At 37.6% G+C, this 15,603-nt stretch overlaps 1 protein-coding gene across 4 annotated transcripts in view; it reads left to right on the forward strand.

Moving 5' to 3' along the window:
- Positions 1–15,129, forward strand: part of LOC129695442 (SWI/SNF-related matrix-associated actin-dependent regulator of chromatin subfamily E member 1-related-like) — a 33,961-nt gene extending 18,832 nt beyond the window's left edge. For all 4 annotated transcript variants that reach the window (XM_055632396.1, XM_055632400.1, XM_055632397.1 and 1 more), the window contains 6 exons: positions 555–675; positions 930–967; positions 1,579–1,657; positions 4,032–4,247; positions 9,764–9,899; positions 11,131–15,129. In XM_055632396.1, coding sequence (XP_055488371.1) covers positions 555–675; positions 930–967; positions 1,579–1,657; positions 4,032–4,247; positions 9,764–9,899; positions 11,131–11,143 — 603 coding nt within the window. In that variant the 3' untranslated portion in view covers positions 11,144–15,129. The remainder of the gene's footprint in view (positions 1–554; positions 676–929; positions 968–1,578; positions 1,658–4,031; positions 4,248–9,763; positions 9,900–11,130) is intronic.
- Positions 15,130–15,603: the final 474 nt, after the last annotated feature.

The raw sequence follows: 15,603 nt of genomic DNA on the forward strand, positions 1-15,603 counted from the left end.
CTAATATCTTTGCCCCGCAATACAGCCACCGTAGACACGAAACCTCACGTTCCTTTTCTCCAGAGATGCTGCCTGACCCACTGAGTTACTCCAGTTTTTTGTGTCTATCTTCGGTATAAACTAGTATCTGCAAACTTTGGGTGGTCATTGGCACCCGGGCAACCGTTAATTTCGAGCCCTGCCATCAATATTTTCAGATTTTTCTGTATGGGGTTTTCAGATTTTTCTGTATGGATCCAGTTTTGTCAACCATCGTCCGATACCCCTGTAAAATCCGAATAATGCAACAATGCGCAAGACTTAATTGATGAAGAACCTTCCCGTGTTTTTCTGGGTATCTGCTGGGAGGAAAGCAAAATGTAATTACAATTATTTTACTGGCTTTAGCAATTAACTTGCAGTGTTTGCTGCTCACTGCTAAGTCTGTGCCATTATTTTGGGATGATATATTTTCATGAATGTTAATGTTTCTTCAAATGTCCTTTAAAGCAAGGAATTATTTACTTCTGATTCCCTCCACTCTATATTGTTAAAAGTACACATTAATTTTTAAGTGCTATCTGGATGAAGCTGAGCGGGCAAAGCAACAGTACATAAAAGAACTGCAGGAGTATCAGCGAACTGAAGCTTGCAAAATGAGCAAAATTGGCATCCAGGAAAAGAAGCTAAGGAAAGGTAGTTATGCTTTTTCTTATCATTTATACTGTGTTCTACTACTGTGTTAGACTGAATATTTGTTCAGTCTAAGAGCTGGATTCTTAGTGGCAAACTAAAAATAGATGTTTACCGATTTGTATCTTTTCATTGCACGTCAGATTGCAAAGAAAATAAAACTAAGGTACAGTAAGACATGGGTGGAAATTTTATGGATCAATACTTTTCCAAGACTCTGTCTTTCTCAATTAATTATCATTCTATGCTTTTTTTAGAAACCGCTCATTCATTGTCAAATGGTATGCATGCTGAGGTAAGAGCTTCTGGAATGCACCTTGGTATTGAAATAAATGCTGCAGTTGGGTTATTTTTAGAAAAGGAGTTCAGTTTTGTCAGTCTTTTTATTACAGTTGTGTCTTTTGTTTGCATTATAATCAGCCTTCAGATTTGCCAAATTATATCGGTCAAGTTGCAGATACAATTTCAGCAGCTGTTTCCATAAAAATATTTAATTTACATTGCAGCGTAGGAAAGTGACACCAGGTGGCTCTATAACACAAGTATGTTTCAGTTGGAGAGGAAGGGTCCAAACAGCCACAAGTCTAGGTGTCTCAGCTAATATACAAAATTGTAGCATTTAATTTAGTGTTCTGTCCATCCAGATAGGCTCCCTCATTGACCATGAAATAAACTGCAAAACAGCCGAACCACATTGCTGGTGCTATTTAGTTGAAGACTGCTTTTACATTAAGTTGTTGCACCAGAAGTACGTTAAAAAAAAAAACATAAAAATTCTGAAAGTGGTATAGGCTTCTGTTTAGTTCAGTCTTGCTTAGCAGTATGAATCGGCAAAATCCAATAGATTTAATAGGCATTATTTAAAGGCTCTCATCTTTAATTCAGTTTATCATTTTATTTTCTCAGAAGAACAACGAACAGCAAGGGAAAATGTCTATGTTTAATATTCCAATATTTACAGAAGAATTTCTTGATCATAACAAAGGTAGGGAATCAATAATATTTTACTTTAAACCTGTGTACTTATATGATTTAAATTTGTACAAAAAAATCCACTTTTGAATTTGTATATCTGCTAATGTAATTGAGAAATGTAATTAAGTTTTTAGGATAATGAATATTGAGTCAAGGAAGAAGGTCAAAAAGATGCCTTTTAAAGGTGGTTGTGAAGAAGTAATGGAACCTGGAGAGTTGAAGGTTGAGGGATAGAATTAAGATACAGAGTGGGATCTCATTGGCTGTGAATTATGCCGTGAACACAGGAGGAATGCAACAGGTTAACTTCAGAGGAACAAAGACGTAGTAAGGAGGAGATTAAAAATCTGGAGTGTTGTGATGCAATGGAAGGATTTCAACACAATGTTCAAATCTTAAAATTAAGTGAATAGATGAATTGTGAATAGATGTAATCAGTGAAGGCATGATTTAGATTTGTGAGAGATTTATAGGAACAGGTCATTGTTTATTTTGAACTTGTGTTTTAGGGAATCGGATGAAACTATAATATAAAAGACATTGATTATAAATGGTTATAGATTTTAGATGCCCTTTTGTTATTGGAAAATTCAAAACAACATGATGGGCTTGGAGACCTTGCAGTATTAAAAGGTTATTGTTTCCATTGGAGGACATTTCATAATGACTTTGAGGGTGCCATCAGTCATCTGTTTAAATGAGTTGTTTTCGTTTGGATAATTGTGACAATTTAAATGCATTTATTAAATTGTGTGTTCCATGAACATTTTAATGATCTTTTTAGTACAAAATAGATGTGTTGGATGGTTCTGAAAAGTTGTCAGTATTAATCAGTGCCATGATATTGGAAATATTAGCTTATGAAGATCACTTGCATGAAATATGAATGTAAAAAAATTAATATGCATAATAGGATGTAAAACAACGAAGCCACTGATGTGCATCTATCTTAAATCACACAGTGTTTATGGCAAAGTGAACAAAGGCTACTTAATATGCTGATCAAAACGACGAACTTTGGTATTGTATAATTAACAAAGGTATAACAAGAAAGAACACCTTTTAACTATAAAAACATTAAGGAATGCTGATTGCATACATAATGTCCATTATTTGTTGTCTGAACTGAAAATTGAAGCAGCACTTTAGTGGATTTGCAAGGTAATCAGAGGTAAAGGCAAGTGATCTATACCTAGGGGATGGAAAATGAATGGATTGATTGGTCTGCAACTGATGACTGATATTAAAGCGCTTTGCAGTGATGACAATGAAAACAAATTAAATAGAAAAACATGCAAGTGGGTGAAATGTTGTTGAAGTGGGGTGGAAGATTGCAACCTTCATGTGGTCCGCCCTGTTTCGACTAATGCAATCAACTCGACGTGCACAAACGGAAGATCAAATAGAACAAGTTGTCCAACAACTTTAGGCTGTGCATGCCACGTGAAAGAAGTTGAAGCAAGAAAACGGCAAAAGTGTAAATTGGCGAAAAATTAAAAGGGAAAAAAAGGTGGAATCCTATGGCATCCGAAATAAACACAAGGTTTTCTAGTTTGCAAGAAGATGAAAATATTCCAGCTAACCACCTGGCTTAGATTCCCACTTTCCCTTAGTGAGTTTTGTTAAAGCAAGGCCATTGCCATCACTCTCCAGATACTGCTAGGCTCATTCTATATTGACAGTAACCTCAGTAAGTAGAGCAAACGTTTTGCTCATCAGACAAGTCCTATTCAAACTGCAGCAGAGCAGAGAAATAAAAAAAATCACTGAAGTTTTTGTTGAGTCTGGTGTGAAAGCGAGTATCAAGTAAGACTAGAAATGGGAGGGTGTGGAAAATAAGCCCCCTGTAAACAACATTACAAATAACCTTGTGTTCCCTTTTTTAGGTAAACAGCAATAAACATTTCTGTTTATCTTAAACTGTTCATGTGGAATTTATCTTTTGGATACTGCCAGGCATTTTCCATTTTTTCCTTTTATGCAAAATTAAAAATCAGGTTGTTGTACTTGATACAGTAATAATGCATAGGTATTTGATATTTGTCCAAAGATATTGATCTTTGATATTATCTAGATTATCTGAGAGATATTATCTAGGCAGTTGTGATCATAACATTAAATAAAAATGACAGACACTAAGAGCAAAATACCGAATTGCAAGATACTGAGATGAGCAGCAGCTAGCGAGTTAATGTTTCGCCCACTGCTCTTTCATCAAAGCTCCATGATTGAAGATCCTTGATCTACAAAATTAACTTTCTCTTGCTCACACCTGCAGAAAGAGTGGAAAAATGTACTCTAGCAGTTTTTTTGGGATCTTCAATATAAAGGAAACCACACCTTCAAATGCAAATAATTTTTGTATTTTTTAAATTGTTTTGCAGCTCGAGAAGCAGAGTTGAGAAAGTTGCGAAAGACTAACATTGAATATGAAGAGCAGAATGCAGTCCTGCAGAAGCACATTGATAATATGAGAAGTGCTAAAGAAAAACTGGAGGAAGAGCTAGCTGAAGAACAGAGTCAAAATGCAAATCTACACAAGTACCTTGACAACTTGCGGCAAATATTAACAACCGGTTTCACTGACGCCGCACTGCCAGGTCAGATTAATCTATTGCTATCATCAACAACCCATCCCGCCAACATACCTTTGCAACCTATCAGAAAATAACAGGGAGATGGAAATTCAGCAACCACATCAGATGGATTAGTTGGTTTGTCACAGTGCATGGGTAGAAATACAGTGCCCTCCATAATCTTTGGGACAAAGACCCATCATTTATTTATTTACCTCTGCACTCCACAATTTGAGACTTGTAATAGAAAAAAAATCACGTGTGGTTAAAGTGCACGTTGTCAGATTTTAATGAAGGGTATTTTTATACATTTTGGTTTCACCATCTAGAAATCACAGCACTTCATACATAGTCCCCCCCATTTCAGGGCACCATAATGTTTGGGACACAGCAATGCCATGTAAATGAAAGTCGTCATGTTTAGTATTTTGTTGCATATCCTTTGCATGCAACGACTGCTTGAAGTCTGCGATTCATGGACATCACCAGTTGCTGGGTTTCTTCTCTGGTGATGCTTTGCCGGGCCTGTATTGCAGCCATCTTTAGCTTATGCTTCTTTTGGAGGCTAGTCTCCTTCCGATTTTCTCTTCAGCATATAAAAGGCATGCTCGATTGGGTTCAGATCGGGTGATTGACTTTAGCTTTGAAAAATTCCTTTCTTGCCTTAGCAGTATGTTTGGGATCATTGACTTGCTGTAGAATGAACTGCCGGCCAATTAGTTTTGAGGCATTTGTTTGAAATTGAGCAGATAGGATGTGTCTATACACTTCAGAATTCATTATGCTACTACCATTAGCAGTTGTTTCATCAATGAAGATAAATGAGCCAGTACCTTCAGCCGCCATGCATGCCCAGGCCATAACACCCCACCACTGTGTTTCACAGATCAGGTGGTATGCTTTGGATCTTGGGCAGTTCGGGTTCTTGGTCACCTCCCTGACCAAGGCCCTTCTCCCCCGATTGCTCAGTTTGGGCAGGTGGCCAGCTCTATGACAATTCCTGGTGGTTACAATGTTCTTCCATTTAAGATTGACAGAGGCCACTGTGCTCTTCGGGACCTGCAATGCTGAATAAATTGTTTTACACCCTTCCCCAGATCTGTGTCTCAACACAATCCTGGCTTGGGGGTCTACAGACAATTCCTTCAACTTCATGGCTTGGTTTTTGCACTGTCAACTGTTGGACCTTGTATAGAGAGGTGTGTGCCTTTCTAAATCATGTCCAATCAATTTAATTTACCACTGGTGGACTCCAATCAAGTTGTAGAAACATCTCGAGGATAATCAATGGAAACAGAATAGAAACATAGAAAATAGGTGCAGGAGTAGGCCACTCGGCCCTTCGATCCTGCACCGCCATTCAATATGATCATGGCAGATCATCCAACTCAGTATCCCGTACTTGCCTTCTTTCCATACCCCCTGATCCCTTTAGCCACAAGGGCCACATCTAACTCCCTCTTAAATATAGCAAATATAGGATGAACCTGAGTGTCAAAGCAAAGGGTCTGAATACTTATTTAAATGTGACATTTCAGTTATTTCTTTTTAATTACTTTGCAAATATTTCTAAACACCTGTTTTTCGCTTCTTCATTCTGTGGTATTGTGTGTAGATTGATGATAAAAAAACATGAATTAAATCCATTTAAAAAAAAGGCTGTAACAACAAAATGTAGAAAAAGTGAAGGGGTCTGAATACTTTCTGCATGCACTGCAGAGATGTCAAAATCATGAGGCGAAACAGACAAAGTTTATCAGAAAGCTAGACTCAAAAATCTGTAGTCACTCAATGTGTCAGGCAGCATCTGTGGAGAAAAGGAATAGGTGATGTTTCGGGTCGAGATCTTCAGATTGAGAGTTAAGCGAAAGGGAAATGAGAAATGTAGACAGTGATATAGAGAGAGGTGGAACAAATGGATGAAAGATGTGCAAAAAAGTAACGACAATGAAACAGTTCATTGTTGGCTGTGGGTTAGGGATAATGAGTTACTCAGACAATGAAACTCTCCAGGCCAACAGTGAAACTAGTACAACGACTAGGATGGGGGAGGGACGATGAGAGAAGGGATGCAAGGATTACTTGCAAACTTCTGCAAACATGCTAATCTTGCCGTGTACGTTCTCATCAAAATCATTGATATAGATGACAAACAGTAACGGGCTCAGCACCGAACCCTGTAGCACACCACTAGTTGCAGGCCTCCAGTCCGAGAAGCAACCATCACTCTCTGCTTCCTTCCATGAAGCCAATTTTCTATCCATTCGGCTATCTCTCCTTGGATCTCATGCGATCTAACCTTCCAGAGCAGCCTACCATGCCCAACAGAATACATTACTGAAGTCCATATATACAACACTACACCTCTGCCTTCATCAACCTTTTTGGTCACGTCTTCAAAAAACTCAAAATCAGATTTGTGAGACACGACTTCCCATATACAAAACCATGCTGACTATCCATAATCAGAGACTATTCTGAAGGATGCCTGTATATCCTATCCCTCAGAATAGCCTGTCGTAACTTTCCAGCTACAGATGTTCAGCTCCCTGGCCGATAGTTCCCAGCATTTTCCCAGCAATCCTTCTTCAATAAAGGCACAACATTTGCCATCCTCTTCTTCTGGCGGCTCTCCTGCATTTAAAGACAACTCATAAATTTCAAACAGGGCTCCCGCAATTTCCCCTGGTTTCCCACAATGTCCTCGGGTATATCTGATCAGGCCCTGGAGATTTGTCTAGCTTCATACACGTTAGTACCTTCAGCACCTCTTTGACCATAACACTGACTGCTCTCAAGTCACTTCCATTGACTGTCCCAAGTTCCGCCGTCCTCCTGTCTTTCTCCTCGGTAAATACACAGGAGAAATACTCATTTAGGACCTTGCCCATCTCCTGTGGCTCCACAGAGGTGACTGCTTTGATTCCTGAGGGGGCCCACTCTCTAGTTACCCTTTTCCCCCCCTTATGTATTTATAAAATCTCTTGGGGTTGTCCTTAATGCTATTTGCCAGAACTATCTCATGGCCCCTTTTTGCCCTTTTGTACTTTTCTCCTATGCTTGATCTTAACCAATGCCTCTATTTCTCTCATCAGCTTACATTTGCCTGCCTTGCCCTTCACTCTAACAGTAGCAATGTTACATAATTTTGAGATTTTAAAAATCAAGTCTGCAATTTAACCCATCAGAAAAAGCATAAAAATAAGTTTCATTTGACACCTAATTCACTTTCATATCTTCAGTATTAAAAAAGTTATGGCCATTTTCATACTCTGAAATTAGCATCTTGTTCCCTATTGCTTTTCCATTGACTTAACTCAAAAGCTGTGATCGAGGTCAGTCAAAACCCATAACTTTCTTAAAAATTAAGAGAACTGAATGAAATTTTCAGTTATTATAGATTGAAGCATTCTGAAACAAATATGAAACAATCTTACTTGGATGACCTGAAATTAAAACATATAATTAGTTAGTTACCTAATTGTAGCTAATTACAAATTTCAATTACTATATCTAAACATCTATCCATTTCTTAAGAAAAGGTTAACATTTTTAAATAGCCTAAGTGTCCAAATAGCATTCACACAAGAATTCACAATATAACATTATTTTTAAATCTCATTGTCATGAATTTATAGGCCAAATGGAAGGAATTTAGTGTTTAATTCCTGTAAATTAATGGCCATTTTAATCATCTTGCGAGTGAGATTTTGTGGAACGCGATCGATTGGAAAGTTGCGGTTTGAGGTGAATTTAAACCCCATATCAGCAGGAAAAACACTGCCGGTTTGTATATTTACATAATCACATTTTCATTGATGAAAGTTTGATTAAAGTAATCCTAAGAAGCAAGTTTATATGTAAAATAAACAATTTACCTTATGTTTTGTCCCGTACGGGAGATCCGTCCCGTTGTCGGTGTTAGAAGTAGCATTTTTATTTTACTCCAACGATTAAATTATCCCGTGGTTTAAAAAAAAATTCACAGAACGGCAGTCGGAACGATTATTCAGAATTAGGTAGTATCCCGAGAAAATATATCTCCGACAGGTAGGAGAAAACGGCATTTTAATCCCGCCCCTCTCCCTTCAAAGGCGCCAAAGTCGCGTACACGGCCAGTGACAGAACTGCAGCGCTGCTGAAGGTAAGTTTTGTAACATACCTACTAACAGGGACGTGCATATGCTGAGCTTTTGTCATCACACTTTTAAAAACATCCCACTTGGCTGATGATTTGTTCCCCTCAAACAACCTGCTCCTATCAACTTGAGCGAGACTTTCTCTCATACCCTGAAAGTTGGCCTTATCCCTATATTGCATTTTAACACGTGAGCCCTCTCTGCCCCTATCTATAACCTAATCAAACAGTGGGCACTGGTCTCGAAAGGCTTCTCCGCGATTACCTCATTCACTTGCCCTTTCCAATTTCCCAAGTCTAGATCAAGTGTCACCCTCTCACATGTGGGGCCCTCTACATATTGTTGCAAAAACTTTCCCAAACACCTTTGAGAAACTGCACTCCATCTAAACCTTTCACACTATTATTTTCCTAGTCAATATTGGGAAAGTTAAAATCCCCTACTATAACAACTTTATTTGACTTGCAGCTGTCATCAATCTCCTGGCACATCTGTTCCCGTTGACTATTTGGGGGTCTATAGTACACCCCGACAAGGTGATCATCCCTTTCTTGTTCCTCAACTCCACCCATATAGCCTCACTAGATGAACCGTCTGTAATGTCACCTCTGACTACTGCCGTGACATTCTCCTTAACCAATAATGTAACCCACCCCTCTTTTATCATCACCCCTGTCTCTCCCGAAGCACCTGTATTCCAAAACATTGAGCTGACAGTCCTGTCCCTCTCTTGACCAGGTTTCAGTAATGGCTACATCATCCCAGTCGCACATACCTGTCCATGCCCTAAGCTCATCTGCCTTACCCGTCTGGTCCCTTGCATTAAAATACATGCAGTTTAAACCAACCTTCCTTCCTCACTCTCCTCCTTTCTCCTGCCTATTCTGACCTCCAACCTGTCTCTCACCACCCTCTATACCAACTGTTAACCTCCCAACTGCCTCTGACCTGTGAGATCCCAACCCCTGCCAATCTAGTTTAAACCCACCCGTGTAGACCTACCCAGGTAATATAACATCTAATAGACATTTGCACAATGGATAGGATAGGTTTAGAGGGTTATGGGTCAACCCCAGGCAGGTGGAACTAGTGTAGATGGCACATGCTGTTTGGTATGGGCAAGTTGGGCCGAAGGGCCTGTTTCCATGCTGTATGATTCTGACTATTATACTTTAAAGATTTATCAAATGCTGCTATAATCATGTGAGTGTTTTACTTTTTACCCAATATGTTAAATGTTAAGATGTTACTCATGGGAAAAGATACATATACAGGATGGTGAAAATTGGTGGAGAAAAATGTTTATGTAAAGCTATACCAATTATATATAATATTTTAGGATTAGTGTGATTTTCAATTAAAGTGCAGCAAAACATTTCTTGTTCTTTCCTCAATTCTTAGGAAGTGGAGAAAGCTTGACAATTGACACGATTGATTCCTATATGACAAAACTTCATAGTATCATAGACAACGACCCTCAGCAGAACGAGAAGCTTGTGAAGAAGGTGCAAGAGATAGTTAGCAGCTTAGACAACAGGTAGGCACAGAAAGTGAAAGTATAATCAACATTGGTTGCTGTCTATGTCATTATAGTTATTACTTGAATTGTTCCACTTTCTGTTATTCATTTGCTCGCACCAGCAATTGGAAGTTTACAAAGGTGGTTCTTGTCTTTTTTTAGAAAAAAGTCAGCATTTTACTAAAGCAACATATCACCCTCTTCATTCAGATTGCTCCAGTAGAGAGGCCCAAGGGAAAAGTCGATGCCCATTACCTCTTTTTGTATCGCTTTCAGAAAATACATTGAAATGTGTGCGAATATGAAATGTTAGAATTGCCAAAATCCTTATGGGATACTTTGTAGAGTCTGTAAAATGACATCTTTATTCGAAATATGGAATCGGATTTCCGCTTATGCTTTTTATATAATATTCAAATATCAGTTATAAGCAGTCAAGACGTTTTTTGAGTAATGAAGTGTGAAAACAAAAGTAACTTCCCAGTGGTCTTAAGTGTAGAAGTACAACTGTTGACAAAATAACATCAGGGATAAAAGATTGTGCTAGATTATATGACTTAATAGTTGCACTTTGTAAAAACTTCATACCGTGAAGTTATTTAGCATTGCCCCTGATTCACAAATTCTCAATGGATGAGTAGAATATAAATATCTGTTTACAGTTCCATTTTTATTTTGCGTTGTGTGTTGTTGCAGAAAACGGAATAAAAACAGTTTTGGTAATTCTTTAATAGATAGTTATTTTTAATGAAGTTATGTGGCTCGTCGAGCTCATCCTTACATTTGAGAACCTTTAAGGTTCACCATTACATCTAGTACTGCTGTTAGATTAATATTTTCAATGTTGCAAAAGTATTAGTCAATCCTTTTGCCACTAGTTTTGCCACTTAGCTCTATCTATTTTCTTGTAATTTATTTTAAATACTCTTTCAGATAGCCCTTGCCCTTGCTTTCCCTCTCTCTCCATCCTCTTCCCATTCCAAGTCGCCCATCAGTCTTACTGTCTCCGCCTACATTCGATCTCTGTCCCACCCCCTCCCCTGACATTCATTCTATTACATTCTGGGTTGTAACATGAACTTTCCCGAGGAAAGTACTAATTGTGTTAGGATAATTGCTTCATCTAACACAGGAAATTCCACCCTTAGAAAATACCAGTAATTTAAAAAAATCTAGATCAGTTTGATTTTTGATTTAGTTATATTTGTATGTTAATGATCTGATCGAGATGTGTTTTGTTTTGTTTTAGTGATGGACCTTAAAACATCAGGAACTTCAAATGTTAGCTAAAATACCAAGTTCCTCTACTTTTCTAAACTTTATAGAGTTGGCTTTAACTCTATGATGCAGGTGCGGCTGTTTTGAAGTCCAATTATACAGATCTACACTTCTACATCCTTCAAGATTAAAGCAAACTGATATTAACGGAACTGCTGACTACACACTAAATATTTTGCAATAGATAGCTCGAGGTTTAATTAAATTACGGAAATAGGACTATTTGTTGAAGTTACGGATAATATTTAATTGTTACATATAGAACTCTTTTTGTGAATTATGGCATCATGCGGGTTGTGACAGAGTGGATTTTCTAGTTTTTATTAACTTTTATAATTAGTATGTCTTCGTGCATGCACTCTATACATTTAGAAGCTACATTGTAAAGTTTACTGACATCTTGTTATGATTAAATTATGTTTGTATTAACGTTTTGTCGACTAATGTGAAATACTGTGATAGTAAAGGAAGCTACAGAGTCTGTTTTGAAAGCAGCCGTGATGACAGGGATGTAGGCACTGCCAATTCCACTTCGCCATGCTTGCAATCAATAAATATAAGCTAATGATGAGCCATATTTTTGGAATTTTGGCTTCAGAGAAAAATTCTGGTAAAGTGAAATTCATCACTAATTCACTTCTTTAAAGGTAAAAAAAAATGATCCCATGTAATTATGTCTCAAGATTCAAGGCTCAAATTTAAGATTTTTGTAAAAATGTGTTTTCTGTAGTAACCATGTTAGTTTTCTTCCTGGAGTACAATAACAGCTGTTTATATATCTGGGGATGTTTAGAAAGCTCTATACGTTAGATCATTTTATGAACTGATGGACAGAGCTCTGATGACACCATAAAGTTAGGTCTAGAATGGTTTAACCAACATTACTGCCATACTGCTATCTTGAAATAATAAGAAATGTATCTTGGTTTAACAGAATACTTTTAACTACACAGAGGTAGGTCATTAGCACAATTTTGTGATCACCCAGAACGGCAGGATGCTGTTTAAAAGAGGTTCTGCCAAGTATTTGTGTACCTGTATTTGTACTTTTAGGTTGAATAATTATAATTATTTCACTGTTTCAAGGTTGTAATGTTCCTCAAAATTTACATTTGGAAGTGGTTGTGAAATCGAGGGAGGACAGCATTCAAAATGTTTGTTTTTGTCTGAATATTTGAAGTTGCTGCTTAATGATGTGAGACTGCTGTTATTAAGTGTAAATAATATAGCAATATTTGGGAATGTTAGCTGAATGGAAGAAGTCTACAGCTGGGCCACCTTGGAGGTGAGCGAGCACTTGCCTGACCTGACAAATCAGCAAGAAAAGTGCTAAAGTTATTTTGTTTCAGAGTTTGGTCCCTAGAGATCAAAGCCATGTGTATTTTTTCAGTCATGATAAAGTACTACCGCCAATTATTAAAATAGTCTCCCATTTATACCTTATTTTGATTTTTCCTGTAGTATCCGTTCCATTAAAAAAAAATTGAAACTGGGTGGATTCCAAAGAATAATATTGGAGTTACTTTCATCCACATCATTTACTAAGCCAAGGACACTGAAGCCACTTTTAAGGCTTCTGATTTTAATTTGCTGAGATTCACCAATGAGTAAAGGCCAAGAATCAGAAGTTTAAACTTGCTGCTTTGGTGGTGAAAAGACATAGGATCAACAAGAAGAGGGAAGAAAACAGTAATGCTTCTCTTCATTGTCCATTTAGCATAACCACCTTCCAGGCATCACTTCTGGTCTCAGAAAATAGAGATTTCTTCCTGAAGGACTGTCACTCTTAAAGGAATGCTCTTAAATGCTGCAATGACATTTTGACAGAAATAACTACACTCCATTAACTAATTTATGTGTAACAATCTTCATAGTCAGCCCTTGTGGAGTAGAATCCCACAGAATGTATCTTTTGTGATCTTTTTCCAATGAGTAGATGACTGCAAACTGATCAATACGAATTGAAATAAATCTTTTGATTCATGGAGCAAAATATTTTGTATATCTGAGAGTATAGGCTGAAATTACCCAATAGCATAGGTGAATATATAATGGATAGACTGAGTTATCAACAGTATATTGTGGAATTTTAAAGCTAAATGAAAGTAGAACAAATAACTCGTGTGAAAAGGGAGTATACAGGGAAGATAGCAAATAATTTTACTTACCTCAGTTTTCTATTTGTACTTTCGTAGAACGTTAATATTAACTTGTTGTTGAACGCTACAATTTATTGCTGGAGAGAATAGGTGCAATTTGGAATTGTTAATATTGCTACAAGTTTTACCACTTGGATTATTCAGTACTGCCATGGGCTATTTAATATTATATGATACAAATTATAGGAAGATGCGAGACCTGGCAACAATTTGCTTCTCTTTCTGCTTGCTTCGTATTCCAATGTTACTACCTATACTTTGTTTTTTCGTAGTATTATATATACTGCTCCCTTTAAAGTGGTTTTACTTCTTCAGAATTAGATTATTAAAATAATTAGTTTATAAGTTATTAATATTTCTACAAACAGTGCCGGATTTAGATGAAGAGAGGCCCTAAGCTGTTCCACTTGTGAAGCCCCCAACCACCGGACAGCCATGGCGGCCAAATCTCCCACAATTCAAAGCGAGGGAGAAAGTGCCCAGCGCCGACCAGTTGCCGTTGCAGTGCGCATGCGCAGGGCGGCCGATGATATGCTGGCCGTGGTTGTGCGCATGTGCAATGCTGTGCCGGCGGATGAGGAGCGAGCGGAGCCCGGCGGCCCGGACACGGATAGTGGGGGGAGATGGAGAGAGAGAGATAGAGAGGGGGGCCGCCCAGAGTTGAACGGAAGGTGTTTTGCCTTGGCCGGAGGCCCCCCTAGACCTCGAGGCCCATCAATTTTTTCGGGGGCCCCCTAGAAAGTGGAGGCCCTAAGCTATAGCTTGTTTAGCATACGTAAATCAGGCACTGTCTACAAAGTCTATTACCATTCATCGGTTTGAAATCTTTGCAACATTTTTATAATCCGTTTTTGGTCTCTCCAGAAGGGGGCTACAATTTTGGAATCATAACTGATCAGATTTATATAGTTTTTTTTTTGTTTCCAAACCATAGTCAACCTCCTTCCATTGGTAAGGTATTTATGGCTCTATGCATTATTCCAACTGGTACAAAAATCTGTGTCCATTGTACTTTGACCCTTTATACTAAATTACTTGTATGTCACTGGCACCCAGAATTATAGCTGCTGTTATGGCCTTTTTCACATGTTAAAGATATGTACTTCAGGGTTCTTAATTTGCTTCGTGACATGCAGATTTTCCTCTTTGTGCTTGGGTACAAAGTATCACCTGATTGCAGAAAACAATGGGACTGAGCGATTATTAGCCAAAGTAGTAGAAACATTGACTCTCTCTCTCGCTGCATCCTTACACTGCATCCTTACAGATTGTTAATCTACCAGTTTTTAATGGCAATCCACAACATCTTTTTTTGTGTCTATTTCCAAGTTATTTGGGTGCATGCAGCTTTAAACGTTGCGTTCATTTAATAGACAATAGTTCATACATTGTGATGAAAGAGTTTTGTTGCATTTTTACAAGAATAAATGCAAACACTGCTTTAATGTTGCATTATGTTTACAGATACCACTGCTGTAAATGCTGTAGTAAGTAAATGACAAGAGGAAGCTTTAGCTGCATAGCAAAAAAAAGTTGTGATGACAATAATCTTTGGGATCAGTTGTATAATCTCAAAGATTTGTGATGTTACTTTTGAATCAGTAGGGATGCCATCCAGTTTTTGTGAATCGATGTACTGTTCAGATTAACTCCATTAAGTAATTTTTTCTCACTCATCAAACGTTCAGATTAACAACCTGTTTTTATCTGCAAACTATGTATACTAATTTTAATATGTAGTTTAGTTTGTTGATAAAATGTAGCAATTGGTTACACGCCATGCAATAAACGCCTGATACTGTTTTACATCATTAGTGTAATTGCATTTTGTTTTAATAGGAATATTTGATAAGATAAACTCAGTAACCATGGAACAAAAAAAAAAAAAATTACAATTATGGAAGGAAAGGTTTGTTGGGTCAATGCACAAATGACCAATGAATAGAATATCCCAAATTTATTTTGTGGTTAGATTTACTTGGATTCAATCTTTCCAATTGACATAGTAAATCTTGGAAGACGTGTTTTCACTTGGTATTCGATATTCCTTGAGGTTATTTTTAATTAGTCTATGTTTAAAGCTCTAAGAATTGTTGAGACATACAGCTCAGAAATCAGCCCTTTGGTCTGCTGACTATCAACCATCCATTTATATTAATTGTGCATTAATCTCATTGTTTTAATTTTTCTTGAATCCTAATTAATTCCCTTCTTCCACACACCCCTCCTCCCAAAGATTCCACTATTCACCTACACCTGAGGAACAATTTACTGTAAGTGGCTAA

This window comes from Leucoraja erinacea, chromosome 3 (genome assembly GCF_028641065.1).
Source record: "Leucoraja erinacea ecotype New England chromosome 3, Leri_hhj_1, whole genome shotgun sequence".
In the NCBI taxonomy this organism is placed as follows: domain Eukaryota; kingdom Metazoa; phylum Chordata; class Chondrichthyes; order Rajiformes; family Rajidae; genus Leucoraja; species Leucoraja erinaceus.